General features: G+C 33.6%; 1 protein-coding gene across 1 annotated transcript; it reads right to left on the minus strand.

Moving 5' to 3' along the window:
- Nucleotides 1-4,044: 4,044 nt before the first annotated feature.
- Nucleotides 4,045-19,340, minus strand: TRIADDRAFT_56444 (uncharacterized protein; the record flags this gene model as incomplete). The annotated part of the gene is made up of 40 exons (XM_002112831.1): nt 4,045-4,263; nt 4,352-4,520; nt 4,630-4,791; nt 4,894-5,654; nt 5,796-5,900; nt 5,979-6,090; nt 6,203-6,310; nt 6,435-6,872; nt 7,038-7,225; nt 7,275-7,329; nt 7,435-7,553; nt 7,650-7,793; nt 7,909-8,096; nt 8,435-10,848; nt 10,990-11,211; nt 11,284-11,479; nt 11,594-11,768; nt 11,937-12,206; nt 12,365-12,462; nt 12,689-12,770; nt 12,883-12,951; nt 13,114-13,239; nt 13,955-14,038; nt 14,167-14,289; nt 14,455-14,525; nt 14,613-14,726; nt 14,810-14,943; nt 15,076-15,191; nt 15,304-15,407; nt 15,678-15,777; nt 15,864-15,949; nt 16,045-16,148; nt 16,344-16,496; nt 16,667-17,180; nt 17,334-17,637; nt 17,860-18,088; nt 18,313-18,359; nt 18,487-18,694; nt 18,901-19,055; nt 19,185-19,340. 40 exons carry the CDS (start codon nt 19,338-19,340, stop codon nt 4,045-4,047), a joined length of 9,222 nt encoding a protein of 3,073 aa, XP_002112867.1.
- Nucleotides 19,341-19,731: the final 391 nt, after the last annotated feature.

The following is a 19,731-nucleotide window of genomic DNA, read 5'->3' on the forward strand; positions in this document are numbered from 1 at the left end:
TAAAGGCATCCTACAAAATTGTAAAATAAATATCATATAGTAGATGATGCATAATTTCTTTAACCCTTAATCGATCAATCAAATTTACTTGCATTTATAGAAATCATCTGATAATATATCAATTTATTGCTGTAATATTGAATAAAGGCTTAGTTAGAAATCATAATATTCCCTAGAATCGAGAACGAGATGAGTTTATTGGGTTATATTATGAATTTATTAATATTTCAGCTAAATGGTATGATACAAAGAGTGTAGTATGAATTATGAATTACGTGATACTGGTACACCAATCCTAATAACGTATAAGATTTAAAATTATCTACCATGCTCTAAATTTGAATACAGTGCATTTATTGGATGATGAGTGTTATTTTAAATACCTAGTTATTTTACTCTAATACACGCTAAATTACGTTTGCTTCTGCAATAAAATTAAATATTCTATGAAGAATACAAACGTTAGGAGTACACTTATACCAAAGTAGAAGTAATTATTATCTATGACATTGATATATGGGTCAAGATAACTTTTTTGATATGATGAAACGGCTGTTATGCGCCAAGCCCATACTGTGCAGCACAGCAGTTATGTATTATGAAATGATAAGTGATAATTGACTTTGATGACCAAATATTTTAGTTAGTAAAGGATTGAAATGAAAGGATTTTAGCATGATTCAGTGTTGATAGCAGACTAAGAAATCATATTTCCTTATTAGATGATTGTAAGGTTCGCAGTCATGAAACCGTTATTAATCACAATTTATAGATGATTTTCACCCAAAAATAAGGCTACAAGGTATCTTCTTACAGCCTTTAGAATTACCATCGAATAGTTAATAACATAATAGTCATCGCCAATTCTTTGCAAATCTTTCGCAATTTTCTTCAATCGTATATTGTTGTCGATGTTTTCATGTGCTCCATCATCCACAGAATCGGTATAGTAAATATAAGACAGTCTGAAAATATCTCTCAATAGCAAGAGTTTATAACCGTGCATCCTAAAAAGAAGCTTCGTAATGGTATAGCCTTAATATATTACATAATCAATTTAAATTATTCTAAGAGCAAATACTACAACAATATTGCAAATATATCTCTCGGTTAGATAGAAAAACTCTGAACTAATTCAAGTTGAGCCGTCTAAATATTGTTTGCTAGCAACTTGAATAAAAACAGAAGCTTTCTAGCTATGGCACTTAGTCGAATACACATTTAAACTGAAGAGGACCGTATAATATTCATACTCCACAGATTGTATGTTGGAAAGTAAATAAATATTCATAGAATAGTCCTCTCAATTTGTCGAAGGCTTTTTGTTACCGCCTACCGGTAGTTGGTAGTTACAAATGAAAAGATGTGATAGATAAATTATACCCCATTTTAACTGCGAGAGCTCTTCAAATGGTTTACGACAAATGAAAAATGATTGATCTCTACGTATTATAGGTTAGTGAATTAGACTACAGTATTACTCAATCAGTTAACTGATAGTATTCCCGGTTCATTGTTGGCTAATATCCTATAGATCAACAATTCATTCTCGGCGGAAGTCAAGCCAAATGCGTGGGGTATTGAATATGAATAGCGCTCGCTTTAGTTCTTTTCCGAAAGGGTGGATCTAAATACCTATCGTAGTAAATTAATCTGTACATATCGCCGGAATAGAACTTTATTTTGCAATTACCGTAAAGCGTGCGTGTTTTTCAATTTTTGTGCGCTTAATTGAAAGATATAGGGACAATAATTGTTTAGTACTAGCGGTGTATCATTTTTAAATAGGCACTAATGTAAGAATGAACACTGTATTACATTTTTCATCAAAGTTTACTTTCTATCTTAAGCATTGAAATGATACCACAGTCAATCCAAGCAAGTGCTTAGTAAAATTGTCCTTAAACAAACCGTTATATGAACTCGCTTTCTTTATCAACATACTTAAAATCGCTCAAAATAGAATCTCCTTATTGAATCCTTTCTTTTGCCGAAAACAGGGTTATTAATATCATTTAATTTTAACATCTTAGAATCACGATAAAGTAAGCTATAGTCACCATCATCATTCTATGGCTTGTTATTTATGTTCTGGCTTTACACATAACAGATGCTGAAGTTGATGGGGAAATTGAAGAGAAGATATCCGGAATTTAAACACGTTAATAAAATAGAAAAACAATCGGCATTACATTGTTATTGACAAATAAGTTAAATATAGCATAGCGAACAATACCATAATGAAGATATTTCACATGGTTGTGTTAAATATGGTCGTTACCGTATCACTTTCGGCCATCGCATAATTGTTACATCATTCATAGATTACGTTATTTTTGGTATAAAAAATGAATTTCCGTTATTTAAAGTAAATTGATTATTTTCAGTCTCTTCGAACAGAAAAGGTGATATTGACATTGCTATGTAAGGGCTAGCAATGCTCTGATGTTGCTTACGTTGAGTTAGAGTTAAAATAGTAAAGTAAGAACACATGTACTGTATATGTATGGTAAAGTACGCGAAGTATAACGGGCGAGGGACCTGCTAGCATACTAATAAGAGTGACGTCTTGATGATTTTATGGAGGCCACGAAATAATACAAAAAATGCAACTTAGTCCATTATTAAAGAATGTTTTTGATATTACTCTAGTAACCTGCTATGTTACATTGGCAATAGCTATTAAATTGGATATAAATAACCAATTATCTGACGATATACAAAAGCTTCTTCAAAGGCTATGTAGTTTTCTATCTTACTTTATTACTTATCTATCAAATTATGTGATTGCTGTATTTACAACAATTATATAATATACGCTACTTTAAAAATTCAAAGTTTAACTCTTAAAAGCGAGCGATATGTCACGATTTAAATAACACAGATATGAGCATATACTGAGTGTAAAAATCAGCTAATATTATTGGAAATCTCATTCTCATAGTCGTCAATTAATGGCAACTTTCACACCAAAGCAGCAATCTTTTATGGGTTGTATTTCGACTGTTACAGTATTTGTTTTAAGAATAAATTTGATAGGTTTAAGACCATTAATTGCGCTCAATAATATCAGCTACGTGATAGCAGTAGAGTGCATACCCGCAATTTGTGGCTTCCAAATATACGCAAATATAGCATAACAAACTTATCATGGACTAATTAGTGCCAAATATTGATACTGGATTAGACTAAGCACCGCAGTATGTACACTTGTACAGTAGGCTTCTAGAATTGAATATAGTTAGGAATTCCTCACCTAGAGAATCTTTCGAATCTTTCTTAATGACTCACATCTGCAATTTTTAATCATAGTATGTACAGTATTTTAGCTGTATCATTTATTGTTTATCTAGTATCTGATATTTGAACTAGTTACAGTCATGGAACTACTGTACACTGTACAGTAGTATGTCAAAAATACTGGGTACGATCGGTAACTTTGTGAAGATAAACTGTGGGGTACATTCTGTATATCCGCAGTGTAAAATCCAAAGCAAAATATGGAACTGGTAGCAGGCTACATTATGAACGTTGCTGCAAATGTAACTAGATGGGAATAGATATTCTCTATCATTCATTTGTCCGACCCGCCTACAATTATTCATTGTCTGTGTTCAATAACTATAGCTCACCCAAGTAAAGTAACTGCGCATACTTTACGCATTAAATATGCATTTATTGATATCTCGTTGATATCATGCAACGCACAAAAGTCAAAGAAGAAGTAAAAGATATTAAAATGAAGGTTAGATTATGAAAATTGCTTATAATAATCTCCTATCATAAGATTTTTAACAGATATACACAGATTCCATATTATTCAATGTTACATTATATTTCTACTATTTATCCAAGTCAAGCTTATTGTACTTTTTATCAGTAGAATAAACATGTTTATCTATCAAAAGGTTCTTAGTTTATGTTTACTGCTACAATAGTACTATTTTAAGGTCATAATTTTGATACAAATGCATCTTGCTAGTATATATATACAATAATTCAAACTACATCTTAGTTTAACTGACGTAATATTACTTAGGATAACTATAACGATTTCATCAAATTAAGTTTAGACTGCAATAGTGGCCCTCCTTTAATTGGTGATGAGACTCCAGCAGTAGTTAATTTTAGATTTTCCTGTACGAAATTACGCCTTCTATGGATAAGTGAATGACTAGTTGCATGGACAGTGCTATGGCCTGAAGGAGGGACATAGTCTTTGGGTAAGCCTTTAACTGCATAAGTCCATTCCATATTCTTCGTCTATAATGGAATAGAAATATAGCAAAATATAACTACATTTTAAACATCTACATGCTTAACAAAAAATTATTATAAAAGATAAGCAAACCTGAACAATTAATTTAGCACGATGTGTTCTGCCGTAAGTGGAAGGTTTATAGGTAATTGTAAACGCTGTTCCTTGAGTTCCTAAAGGCAGTAGTTCCCCATACTTTGGAAATACTGTGAAAGCAGCATCAGAACGATGCTCGAAATACGCCTCAAATGGAACTGGAAATCTGTAGTAAATTTTATATTTGGTTATTTAAGGTGTATAATCATAATCAGCGTATTGTAATTTCTGTTCGGTTACAGTTAATTGTTTGGATATCCAACATTGTAACTTACTTTTCTTGGCTATGCAAATGGAATGTAATAACAGATTCTTTATTTAATCCAACAGATTCAATTGATATGGTATCATCAACTTGTGGTGATGATGCTCGAAATTTTAAAGGAAATTTCCAAACTCCACGTTTCTTAGCAGTAACCACTAATTGGACCGTTGCGCTGGAGTACGATCATAGTTAATAAAGTATTTTAACGTTAGATTAGAAAGACATAAGATAAATAAACGAAATTAAGAAATGATGTAAACGTAGTAATACGAACTTGAATGGCTTGAAAGGTGCAAAAATTAAATGAAATACCAATCGGATTGAATTTGTCGAAGAATTAATAATTTTTCGGATCAAACTTAGACCTACAGCTTGTTCAATTAAAGTCTTATTAGCATCATCTGCATAAACAAGCCTATATTCGAAGTCTTCATTTAACATGATCTCATCATCCATTAAAAATGAATCTTGAGGTGACGGTGTTATTGCTCTAGTCAACAAAGTATGGTTTTTCTCTTCAGTTGCTGTTTCTGCTTGATGATTTAAGGTAATCTCTAGTCTCTCTTCTATGCGACTGCGTGATTGGCAATGTACAACGGCACCGTTTGAATCAACGGTAACTAATTCCGGTATTCCAAATATTGGAATGTGCCACTGTAAATGATCAAACGGATTGCCTGCATCATCAACAAATGGCACATCTTCTTGCCTCTTAACATTAATACAGCAGGTTGTTTCAAAGAATGTCATATTCTCAGGTGCAAAGGTAAAGGGTATTTCCAGAGTTCCTTTAGCTTGTAAGGTAATATTATGAGTATGCTTCAACAGCAACCGAAATACGGGCTGTTGTACCGCAGGATTATTGCTATTATCTTTGTCAATCAGCTCCACAGTAACACGCAGTGGCTCATTAAATGGGTTATGAAATGGTAAAATTAGCGAAGCGCTAGCTCCAAGTAACGAACTGACATAAACTGGATCGACTTTAGATGGGACTAAACCATAGCCTTTAACACTAAATCTCCAGTCACCAATCTAAGTTGTCAAATTGTAAAATTCATGAACGCAAATTTTATCAATACCCAGATGGCTAGATTGTTACATTGAAATATCATGCTACTAATAAATGTAAATGGATAAATAATTGTACAAATTTTTCTTATTTCGCTCTCATACCTCGGTACTCTTGAAATTGATGACGGCCATCTGATTACATAAGCCAAGCATGGAAGGTACAAATTCTAATGGCACTTCGATAGAAGACTGAGCATCTAAAGTAAACTGAAATTTGTAATGTATTGATTAGGATATCTATAACATTTTAATTAATAATATTACAGATTGATAATTATACCATACTTCCTCGTTTAAAGGAATATCAAGGCGGAAAGAGCTAGTATTCGAGCACTGTGGAGTAAGATGTAAAATTTCATCGGTTGGGTTTTGCAGTTGTATCATTTGCTTGCAAGACCTAAATACGGGTATTTCCAAGTATATATAAAGACAATTAAGATAGCACAACTTGCTGACAGATTATTTTTCGATCAATAGAAATTAAAATTAAAATGGTTACTAATTCTTACTTTCCAAGTTCACATTTCATATCTTGCAATTGCGTCGGCTCAGGAGGCAATGCATTCAATTTCAATTCATACCAAAATTCTCCTATAATTTCATTCTGGAATAGAATGCTATAAAACGCATTGATACCCAATTAATTTATTAATATAGATACCGATAATGACTTTGAGCGGGTTATATAAAAATCTTACTTAAAATCGTCATTGTTAAGTTTATAAACTGTAGCTCTATTACCTTGCACTGAACGTTCCAATTATGGTTGGTGAGTATATGACTCGAAATTTAGTTGATTCATTTGATTGAAGGCGCAAATTATCGGCAGCACTTAAACACTGTGAATGAAGGATTTGGACTTGAAAATTGATGTCGCTATCGGTAGGGTTTGCAATTCCAATTTCTATCGCGCAGGAACTTTGTACAGCACAAGAAACATCAAAAACTTTTTCTGGTGGCGGGGGATCAGCGTTAATTTCTACGGCATACCATACTTTATGACTACCAATGGGCATATCCATTAGTGTATTTAATGCTAGATCATCTGCTTTATTTGGTAGGTATGCTAATTTGGTTTCATCATTATAAGATGATAATCCATGATTTTCACTGCCCATGTCGCTGTTTTCATCACTATTTTCATTAGATTCTTGTTGGTCTATTGCATAAGCTTTACCCCTAAGAAATTGAAAGAGTTTTATTGCCCTTAATCCTTATGAAGTAAATTCAACAAACTTCATTATTTAAATTACACGCATCGTTAATTCATTCGAACAATTTTATATTGCGATAGTGATTCTATTTAGCCTGTGAATATAGCGTAATTAGAATTAATTAACTTACATTGGAAATATTTCTGATTCTTCAGCGATGAAAGATATTATCCCTTTATGCTGTCCTCGACGCAACGGAGTGACAATGAATTCGTAATCAGCATCTTTACCAGGACCAACAGAAACTTTACCTGGTCCAGTTACACAAGCTATGTCGGTAACAACCTGCATAGATAATTGTTTGACATAATCTTCCTTCTAAAGTTATCGAATAATAATGTAAATATACTATTTCAGACTCCTATACCTTGAATGTTACCCATTTCCTTGAAACGTTGGGGATGCGTATCACATGCGTTAGACTAATACCATATCATCAAAAACAAATAATTTAGACGTAAAACAAGTAATAATCATAATTATCTTAGCTTTACTAATGCAGTGCTATAATTAAATAAGGATATTACCTTTTCCTAGCTTGACATTTTAAGACGATCTCGTCCAAAGCAAGAGGTTTTTCACCAAATCCTTTCAGATTGAAGATATGAGTATTGCCATCTTTTTGATTGCTTAAAACCAATCGGCCCTATATTGAGTCAAAATTTAACGGAAATTAGCCAATAAAATTAAAATGAAAATAAATATAGCGAATTTTGTATATAATATAATGTGTTATTCATACCGTAGTAGTATATTCATGAGTTGGCCTGAAATATACTGGAAAATAGGTTGTCATGAATGATTTAGCTACTAAATGAGAAGGTCCAACGAAACCTTCTCCAGATAATTTTGCTTCGAGATACCAATCCTCGATTGTATAATTTGCCTGTGGAAAATAGTTGTTAACAGTATCGATTAGTACAAACATCATTATTTTAAATAATAGTGCGTTATATTCGAAAATAACAATTTAATAGTAATGTTTGGTATTTATAACTTACAATAGGAATCTCCTGTTTAATTGATTGATATGCTGGGCTGTGAAATTCCAGATCCGCAGCTGCAACCGTAGCGGTTACGGTACACTCAACTTTTAAGACTCGAATATCATACTTCGAGAGTAAGATTACTTGGCAAGGGTAGTGGCCAGCACCATGAGGCTCGAACTTGATAGGTACGCTTAATTTATCTATTTTAATTAAATAAGCAACGCTGTACCATTAGTCATACTAATTGCTAATCAAGGTAGAATTGGTCTAAAGAATTCACATATTTGCAACTGCCAAATATACTCTACTCATACTTTCTTATGATAAGCTTCAGTTATGAAGGACATTTCTTAATCGATGGTGAGATTAAGAGATATGTATTCATTTATGAATGTAAATATAATCCAGGTAGAAGTATGTTTATAGTCTTACGTATAAATTTCAATTTTAACTATCACTAATTTTATCATCTATGCTTATATATCTGGCGCATAGAGATCAACGAAAAAGTTTTCTTAGGTAAGTACTTGAGACTTACTTTTATCATGAGGTGAAGATTGGGCCAAAATAGGAATAGTAGTAGGAGTTGAGAAGTACTTTGAACTGACTCGAACCTGATATTCACTTTCCGGTAATTCCTCATATCCTGCTGGAGCATTTTTAAGCTTCATGGCGGCTACACCTGCTAAAACTGTACAGCTCCGTAGAGTTTTTGTTAATTTGCGCCTCTCTATTTCATCCTGAGACATTTGCTGTTTAGCAGCAATAGCTAGTGCTTGCTCACGTACTGTATTAACTATAGGCAGCTTAATAACTTCATTTAGTTTTTGATCTGCGTTACATCTCCAATAAATAATAGTAGGATCCCCACCAAATAAGCCTTGACCGCGCCCTGCAGCCGCTGCACTACTTATACGGACACTTCCAGGTATGCTAACAAATGGTACGACAGAAGGTAAAGGTAAAGTCGCCATAGTTCGGATTAAATATAAAAATTCGCCAACAACGTTATTCGCAAGTAAAACGGAACAAGTATGAAGACCTAGATGGAAAGGTAAGAATTCTATTTCGATTGTTGTTGATTCGTTGGGGTTAAGGTAAATTTGTTTGCTATTAGACCAGAAGGCTTGCAGCTGTTCATGTTTAGACGATTTTAATTCTGCTGGACTTGTATCTACCCGATCAGTCATTAAACGAGAATGATGTGATGGTCCCGCTTGATCGCAAGATTCAATTAGCATTAGACGAAATAAAGCTCCTTTATCGAATGGGTTGCTGATAGTTAAAGTTAGAGGCTTAACTTCAAAGCAGGGAGATTCCGTCGACAAGGTGTTTATCGGTTTAATGATATCAATTACCGCATTCATCTTAAAGACTAATGTTGATGCTTGTGAACTACCCAAACGTCGTCCAACCAAGACTAGACTTGCTTGAGCAGCGCGTAGAAATCGACTCTTAAAGGCTACTTCTAGATCGACCTTTTTATGTGGGGCAATTTGGATATGATTAGAATGAACTGAAAAATCTTGAGCATCCTGACCAACAATATTAATGCTGTAATGTAATGGCTTAGTGCTAGGGTTTTGCAAGCGGATTTGCCTAAGAATCGTGCTATGCAAAGCTCCTTGAAATTCTATGGTACTCTTTGATTGATAATGAGGTAATCGATCAAATAGGAAAGTAGTTAACATCAGTAATGAAACTGGATTGGGATTCATAATGTCGCTGGCTTGGATATCATATTCGAGACCAAGGCTTTGAATTGCGTTAATAATATGGATCGCATTGTGTAAGCATTGCTGTGTATTATTGGGATTAGTGTATAACATTTTTATGTAAGTAACATTTAAAAATGGCGCGTAAGCACCTAAAACACAAGCTAAAACTAGTCCATCCATTAAATCATCACTAAAATTGACAACCCATCTTGCTGCAGGAGTTTGATCTGGCCAAATTTCATGTCTTTGCTTTTCGAAATGATAATTTAACCAATCCAATAGGATACGTTCCGACATATTGTAGATATTGCTTGCTAAAGGATCTGGGTTAATAGCGTCCAATCGTTTAGTACCGTCAATTAATGCAATCTTTTTATATCGGCGTTGCGTGACACGATTTAAGATGAAAACTTTATGCAATTGTAGTAAAATGTGCGTCCAAGAACGTATCGAAATTCGCTTAAACTGCTCTAAATTGTAAGAATATTGGCCAGTTTGTTTGATCCAACTCTCATAACATTGGGGTTCCAACAAATATTCGGCTCGAATTGAGCCAACCATACCACCTTGTGTTCTTAAAAACGTCAAAAGGGTCGAATATTGCCAATGTAGATGTGCTGCTTTATCCATTAAATTAGATGGTAGAGGAGAATTAATTGGAATACCAGGCACATGTCTACCACATAAATGATGAATTAAATCGAAAATGGTTTTAGATTCTCGCTTTCCATTACTACTTGATTCTAGTCGACCTGCACGTGTAACGCTGCTACTCCGTGCAATAGATATATAACACGATTTAGGCACAATTGTTGGTGATATTCCGCCAGGCCAACCATGAAATGAGTACCACCTTTCTACAGCTTTAACTGCTTTAGCTAAATAGCTATGACTGGTATCAGTGGCGGCATGTCTATCACGCCGATCGATTTCGTCTTCATCCTCATCATCGCCCTGGTTGTCAATAATGTTAAGATTGCTCAATGTGATTTCGGATTCAATACCTTCATCACCTTCAGTAAATGGTGTAATATTGTCGAATATTGAACTAGTATTATCAATAGATTGTTCGTGATCTGATAATGCTTCACATTTTACTAAAATTGGTTCAACAAAAGGTAAAGGGGAATCTTGCTGATTTCGGATTATATGATGGTCTTTATTTTTGGATGCGATGAACGGATAAGCAGTCAGTAGGCAATTTTCACCAGTCACGGCAACATTTAAGGTATAGCTAAACAGCAGAAAGGAATTACGTTTATTCGCGCGTTAGATTTACTATAGTTGTTAGTAACAGTAGTACGCTTGTAAAACGTATTTCTATTCTATTAGATTAAAGTTGCTAAACTTTTAAAACTGTTTATTACTACCTTACCTATTTCCAAAGGAATCCTTAAATTGTATCGGTATAATAGTTGAAACTGGCTTGCTCGTTTGAAATTTAATGATGAAAGGAAGAGAAGAATTATCACATTCGGCTTTATTTTGAACATGCCCCTGGATCAATCTACCCTTCGGAAATTCAACGCATAAAACCTGAGCTAGACTACCGTCTTCCAATTCACATTCTGGTATAAAACATTCAATTTCTGTATCCCTGCAAAGCATTAATGCGATCTATTAAAAATGCGATAATTTTATTTTGGTTTTAGCTATCGTCCATATTTACCTATTAAATCCACTGGCAATTAGAGCACACGAAGCTACCACTTCAGTCTCAATAGGAGCTGGGCTTAACCAGACTTCTCTAGGTTCAAACTCTATAACTGGTGCTCTTAGCTCTCCATGTAGCATTAATTCACGCAATGCCTGCCGTTTGTTCCTAACGCAAACCGGTAGCGAAGCGGAATAGATACCAGGTCGAGCTAATGATTATAAATTATTGTAAATCAAAAGTGTAAGGTCATTAACGTTGGCAAGAGCTAGAACTTGATCTATAATGAGTAAGCTAACTTAAATCTATGATAAATAAATTTTACCTGGATTAAAAACAATTCCAAGCAGGCTACTTTCCCCTGGTTTTAGATTTCCATTTTCGAACTGATTACCATCTTTATCCAAGAATTGGAACGCTTCTAACTGAGGATTGGTAGCCGTATCAATATCCAAGAACCACTCTAATTCATCATCAGTACAGTTGGCGACCATACAGCCCTGAAAGGTAGCAATACATACTATTATCTATCATTCTGATTTTAAGACCTAACGTAGATTCTAGGTTAACATTTGCAGATTTTAAAGGACATCTATTCCTATCTAGTAGGATTTAAGAGTATTATTATTAGCTGAAATTGATAAGTTTGTGTTATTATTAGCTAGTACCTGTAGAGGTTTATCCATTTGTTCTTCACTAGTATATTCTGCACTTAGTAAAAACTCTACGTGAGTGTGAGATAATTGCAAAAGAGGTCGTAAAGCAGTTGCCAGAACATGACGCTTCGGAGTGGCTAACTGAGTTAGGGTGGTAGGAGTATCAATACGTGGATAACTATATTTCGATGTAGTTGGCGTTGGTGGTAGTGGAGATTGGGGTGGAGAAGGGGGATTTATTTCGTTAATTGTAACCGGGAGATAAAAATCGTATGATGCAACCTAAACGAGATTATTTTAAAAGTGTCATTCTTAAAAGATCTAAATTTCAGTACTATAATTGCGTATTGAATTGACGGCTGAATTTACATGCTACATTACTTCTTGTTTCTAGTAAATTATATTTAAGATCGATTAGCTATTTATTCTAATATGTCTACCTCTGATGGATAAAATTGTAGTATATAGCTGATGACTTCATTGCCGTTCATACTTATCGTATATAAATTTTGATTCCCATCCTCTCTAATCAATTTCTCTAGGAAGGCAAATAGAAATGGATATTAATATTAATGCAAGGAGTAAATACTTGAAGATAATTATGGACTAGATAGTATTAACTTAACACTACAATGATAGTAAGTCAGAAAAGTAGACACTCTCTCTTTGATAAGTATGAGAACCTTAGTAAGCGTACCTCCAGATTCAATTATAAATAATGACAAACACTAACAAGATAAATGATAAGAAAATAATGAAATTACCTGGATTAGTTTGTGAATCGCACCGAATTTTAAAGTCTCGAAATCTACTCAAGTCGATTGCAACTTTAACCGGTGTATTTGTCTAAAGAAGAAATTTCCAAGGAGAATTTGTTTGTACGCGTATAAATGATATTAATTGCAAAATTTATAATTCGTGAAGTTGAGATCAAATGAATATTTATCTCATCTTTTACCTTGTTGACCAACTTAAATGATTCTTCACCAAAAGATCCACAGTGGATACCACCAAAATAGAATTGTTGCTTTGGGAATTATTAGTAAATAGCAATGAAGAATAAGACATATCCACCACGAATAATAATACAATCAAGCATCTATGCTAACCCCGAATGTTGACTATCATCCTCATACAGCATAACTGCATTGGGGTGTGCAACTCTTTAGCAATTTATAAGTTAACGTACTTTATCAATGTCAACGCGGGGTTCTTCAACACGTCCTCCAACTCGGAGTGAAATGGTTTTCCATCCGCGAATCTTAACATGTATGCTTGTATCGAATTTCTGAACCACTGTCGGAGTAAAGTCCACCTGAGAAAAGAAAAAAATTTACAATGTGCTTGCATAATTTACTGCTGTAGATTTATTTTCTGAATACGTGTAGAAGACGGATATTTTGCAATTAAACTTAACTTTCTATAGATGAGGCTCAGATGCTTTTAGAAGCATGATATAATGCTGTTAAACTCCTCTGTCAGCTAGTCAATATTATTTCTACTTTATATCCTGATTAACATGTGGGCAAGGGAGGCACCAATACTTGTACCTCCCTGTATCATGTGTTCAGGTATCACTGATTATACATTGGTAGTCATATCTCATATCTGTATCACTTCTACGTTAATATGAGAATAATTTAGAAGTAACCACATTTCTTTACGTTAGGATTTACAGAATACTAGATTACTTCCTGACTATACGAGTATTGCTTAATTATAATGCTATACATTATGATGTACTGTAACATACTGATATCAATTACATATTTTGTTGAGCTCATAATTACTAGGAGAATACAACCACTATACTAATTGGAGACTACAGATTATAATTATCAAGTGCTCATTTGGATGTACAAAAAGTAGATCACACTTCAATTTTGTTAATGGGAAACGGTAAATGCTGTTGTAGTACTGAACCCTATTACCGACCTAAAAGCATTTTTCTCTTAAATTGACTGGATGTTTCGTTATCTCATGTTAATGCTATACGTACATTATGACATATCTATTAGAAGCTAATGTACCTTAATTTCTGTATATCCTCCTACTGCAACTAATCCAGATATTGGTGTGATAGTCATGCCTTGGAAAGGATTTGAGTCTACCACCTGTTACAAAATTGTCAAAGTGATAATATTTTTTAGAATAGAATAGTAATTTAACATGGGCAATATATTTTAGGCATGCAAAATAATGTATTTTACAAATTAATTTTTAAAAATTTATGGTACTATACTTCAAAATGAGCATGATGCTGTCCGGTATTTTGCAGTAGAACAATTTTAGTGGTAGTTAAGTGAAGAGGTACCGAACCAAATAAAAGCCTTCTTTCTACAAAAGCGCACTGAGCTTGCCCAAACTGCAATAAATAGATATAAGGTACATATGTAATCGTATATCCTTTACTAAAATCGAAATGGAACCGTAATCTCGATATAATAATAACTAATTAATCAATACTTGCCTCACAAGTGCATCTTAGTAATGAATCTGCACCACCTTTAACGGATAGCAAAAACTCTACTTCAGTCGAGGATCTGTATGTTGGATGACAGATAACTTCACATGCAAGGGTGGAAAATGCTTCAACATAGCCTAGTGAACATGAAACTCAGATTATTGCTTAAGTAAAATGAAAGTAAGTGACTTTAATACTGAATGCAAAAATATAATATTGAATACCAGTGGCGGGGCTGATGTAGTAAGTTGGTTCTCCGCCTCCTGAGTTGTTTAAAGTCCATTTAAATTGTGCTGGATAATTGCGCGGATTAGTCACATAGACTAATTCTCGAATACCTTTATAAAAAATATCACCAATACATAAATGTTTTAATAGCTTCTAAAGCTAATGGCAGTTCGATTCTCAATTAATTGTAAACCTGCATGTGCTGGCTGTCCAAATTTGGGTTTCAATACAACTTTATTAGTGGACAATTGTAAATCGACACTAACGACATTGGCGAATAGCACAAGATGTTTCATATGCTTGCGATTAATGTAATAGGTAATATTACTAGAAGAAAATTGAAATGCACTTAAGACAGGGTTGATAAGATTTAAGCATTTCGAGTGCAAATAATTTACTGATATAATATATGATCGAAATATATCCATTTAAAATATGTACAATATAGGCATAGCATACCGATGATAGCTTCCAAGTTGATTTGCCTCAAAAATACATTCAAATTGCGCTACACATTTAGGAGGTATAACTTGAGATGCAGGAAATGATTGCAACATTTCAGGGCAGTTATCGAACTATACAAATGGTCGAAATACAATTAACTATTGTGCGAATGTCGTTAATTAAGAAAGCGAGTTTGTGGACTAGTACATAGTAAGCACATAATACATTTGTTAATTCACTTACTTCTAAAGAGAACAGAATATGGTTATCCAGATTATTTGCAACCCGGAGATATTTAGAATTAGTGGATTGTTGACAAACTTCTCCATAATCTAACGTTCCTGGAGCTAAATTATAGTTAAACACAAATAAATAATATAAAATAGTTAATGCCGTGGATGTGACATATATACATATATCGCACTGTCTGGCTATGTTGTGATTCAGTAATGTTTATCATAGCAATGACATTGAGCATCATTCGGTAATTAGAAAGACGTGTTATCCTATGCTCTACTTATAATTAATTTTAAAATTAAATTTTAAAATGAACGGGAAAAAATTTATTTATGTAGTGGTTATGGAATTGATTGATTACTATCATGTCAATTCCTTACCTAATTTAATCAAATGTATTTGAGCAGGCATTAAAGTCCTTGAACAATCGCTGATTTCTTCTTGTGTCACAGGTATAGTTCCCAAGCCTAGCTTTAGGGCCTATAATGTTATATTAAGTTTAGTTGATCATAACATCTCATTAAGATCAACATTTATTGACTGCTTTGTTCACTCATTATAAGTACCTCTTCGTTGCCCGTCATATTATGGCAATAATCGACAATTTTATTACTTAAGACCATATGATTTTTTTTCGGTTTTTGATTTGAGGCTGGCGTAATACCAGTAATAAAAAAGAAATTTTCGTAATTTGATTTATTGTATCGAAATTGATTAGAGCATTTAGACTAATATATAAAAACATACTTTTAACATCATCATACAGTTCTTTCAATGAAGCTGTAGGAGGAACAAGCCCTGCTCCTGGCTTTATTCCCAAATCTATATCACTATCAATTTTCTGGTACATTCTAATAAGAAAACATTTTTTAATTGCGTTAGCGAGGCATAAATATTCGATCTTATAGATCTTTAAGTGGAAAATTCAAGTATATAATCATACTGTCTAAGAAAATCGATTAACTCGGGAGCCTAATTTATGGATTAAGGATTACAGTGATAGCTAAAAAATTTATTAGCAAATTTCTTAAAATTAGAAAGATTACTTGTCTCGTTGGCGACTTTTTCTGGTATCCCTGAGATCATCAATGTATTTTCTATATTTGATGTTATTGATATCTCGCTTTTGGGTTTCTTCTTTGCTTAGTGCATAATCAGGATCAATATAAGTATAGCGATCTGTCCGTGTATACTTTGATCTAAGTAATCGGACAAAAAGTTGATTAGATTAATATCAAACAACTTTTCTCAATCCAAATATTAGTGATATCGTAAGGTAACGACGTAACTCGCATAACTACTTGAAGACTTGACAAAAAAAATTAATCTTAATAACTTTAGAATTGAAAATAAAATAAAAATCTTGTACCTAACGCGGGACCTGGGATCTGCCGGTCTCACACTCCCTGGTAAATCATTCGGATTCGCAAGTTGGACATCATCTCTGGATCTATTCTTGCTGGCTACTTTACTTTGACTTGAATCTATTTGGATATGACCGTTACTAGTCTTTCCTTGCTGATCACGATTTAGTGCAATACAGTTTACTTCAACATGGATTGGAACAGAATGAATGATTTTGCCATGATTATCGATAACGTTAAGGTTAATATTATTTTTATACAATCCAAGTTGCTGAGGGCGAGCAGATATAATTATACTTTGTGATTGTAATGGTCGAAGTTTTCCTTCGCCTGGATTGGTATAGAAATGAGCAATTTTGCTGAATTTAAATTTTACAGCTAATTCCTTGGATTCATTGGTAATCGTGAATAAAGCATCTGTTCTTTCACTGACTGTACAACTTCCAAAATCATACTGCATGTCAGGCTTGATAGATAATAGTACAGGTAAGGCACAACCTGTGATGGCGACTTCAATGCCTAAAAAAACAAGCACGTAGTCATCATAAGAAATAATTAATGTAGCACAGATTTTCGCTGCTATTACGTGTGATTTTAACTGGAATGGAAAGTTACATGGCGTTATAATGCTAACTTTCTAGATTTAATGTTTTAATCAGGATATCAAATTACCTTTTTGGCCATCCTGAAGTAGCTTATTTTCTTGCTCGCTATTGATTAAATTATTTTGCACCAATGTAAATTGCATGTAGATAGCGTAATCGCGCCTTGGGGGAGATTGCTGCTTATTTTTGAAGCCAATTGCTGAGTAATGATATTCAGGTTTGAAATGGAAATCAATTGCCAGTTTCTCGTAAGGCTTCAAAATTCCTTGATTAGGGGTTGTTGTAATTAGAGATAAGATATCATTTGTACGACCATCATGATGAGCTTTTTCCGTTAGAGCTTGGGCAGTTGTTAGGCTAAGATCAGAGTCCTAATATAATAAATATGTAAAGTTGATATGCTGTTGATGTAATTACTATAAATAGAAGATTATACTACGTAAACAAATCATATTATCGCAAAAATGAAATTGTCAAGCCTTAAGCCAAATAAATTGGTGTTAATTTTTAATTCATTAAAATTATCATTATTCGATCAAACAACTAAAATTTCTATCTTACAATTGATAGAATTAAAGTGTAGGAGTACTTACAACTTCTTGACCCAATTGGTCTTCTAGCAGAATTGCAACAAATTGGATTTCATCAGGACTATTATTAAATAGGATTCCTTGTTTTTGTTGCTGAGTACCGTAATAAGTTGGTCCAAACTCGACACATCGCAGAGGTTGAGTGTCATCGGGATTAAGCAACATTAATTGACGTCTCATAACCTTGCCTTTAATTGACAATTTACTTTCGGGACGACTTTCTAACATAACACTATCGAATGATGGTTGTTAGAATAGAGATTCAAATATGATAAGAAGAGCGAATATGCTACTAATATAATAATATAGCCCTAAATAGTCTATTTACTTATGTGCTGCAAATCAATAAGTTTAACTAGTTATGCTAAATAACAAGGGTTTGGCCGATAAATTGTTTTAGTTCATTGCGCTATAAATTAAACAGAGCTATTTTCAAACTATTCAAGGTTAATATACCTGGCATATTCTTCGAATTCGGTAGCTGTATCCGCGATAAAGTTAACCTATCAATGCAAATGTATGATAGTTCAATACATATTTACACTTTCGTATTCAATACAAAATTATCGCCTGATAGCAGTAAGATTTCGTCCTACATGATTTACCCTCAATGCTAGTTAAAGACATTACCTCAATATCTAATTCGCTATAGGGTTCAACATTGCCTGAACTTGGTTGAATTGTTATTGACTTTGAACCAGCGTAAGATATCTCGAAATGCCCATTCCTTGAACCTTCATTAATTATTTTAACGCGTTTTTTAAGAATTCTTCCATCAGCAGGTGCAGTACCAAAATCTACGGTTCCTTCAATATGAAGTAATGGTACGGGACAAATCCTATAGGATAGCACATTAATAATAATGATACGATACTCTTGTCATATGTATAGATAAATTCTTAAACAAATAAAAGAAATTCAAGTTGCTTGTAGTGTGGATTGAATCTAATTTTATAGCAAGAGTCATTATTCCTAGTTACCATTAGCTGTATGTCTGATAACTTCCGAGCTAATATTGTTTGTATCGCCGTTACTCTGACTTACCCTAAAAGCGGTATTTCAATGACATCATCATCTGCTATAAGTAATATGCGATCCTTATAATGATCATCGGCGGCCGGACAATATTCAATCGTCGTCTTTATTAGCAAACCAGGTGCGATACATTTTTTATGAAAGTTTGTAGTGAGTTTGAAAACCTGTTAATGTAGGGTTATTAGAAAACTGCGATTAGTTGATTGATTTATAAATCATATAATTCATCATTCTATCTTAGACGGATTTACCAGCAAGTAACACAATTTTATTATTTGGTGGTTTAGCTTTACCTCCGTTTCAGGTCCAGAAAAACGAAGTGATTTGGATAATCCACTAACATTTTGTAACGTCAAAGTTTGTTTATAAGTCTCATCCGCAATCGCATCATTGAATTGAACCACTGATGGAAATATTTTTATGCCTGCTATTACAGATCCACTATCCATGATACTTACAACAATCAAATTTCGAAATAAAATGGCTTCAAAATCTGTTGATATCTTAAGTAATGATCAGGATTTAATTTATTTTTGTAAGATATCTATTAAACATCGTTACTCTGAATTACGATAGTGCTCTTGTACTCGAACTTGTAATTTGCTATCTATACTATGGCAAGCTATGTGGATCATTCGGGTTGCCATGACGACGCACGATGCGATCCATCGGTAGTTCTCTATCTGATAAATGGGTTCATCCGACGGTTGTATATATAATCATATAAGTTTTATGACGTGTTATCGTTTGTGCACAATAAAGGGAATGCGCATAATATGATTGTATTATGATCGAAGAAATTCATCCCGGTGACCGCGATTAAATTAGATTGATCCTCAG

The sequence above is a fragment of the Trichoplax adhaerens genome, genomic scaffold (assembly GCF_000150275.1).
Source record: "Trichoplax adhaerens TRIADscaffold_5 genomic scaffold, whole genome shotgun sequence".
Taxonomy (NCBI): domain Eukaryota; kingdom Metazoa; phylum Placozoa; class Uniplacotomia; order Trichoplacea; family Trichoplacidae; genus Trichoplax; species Trichoplax adhaerens.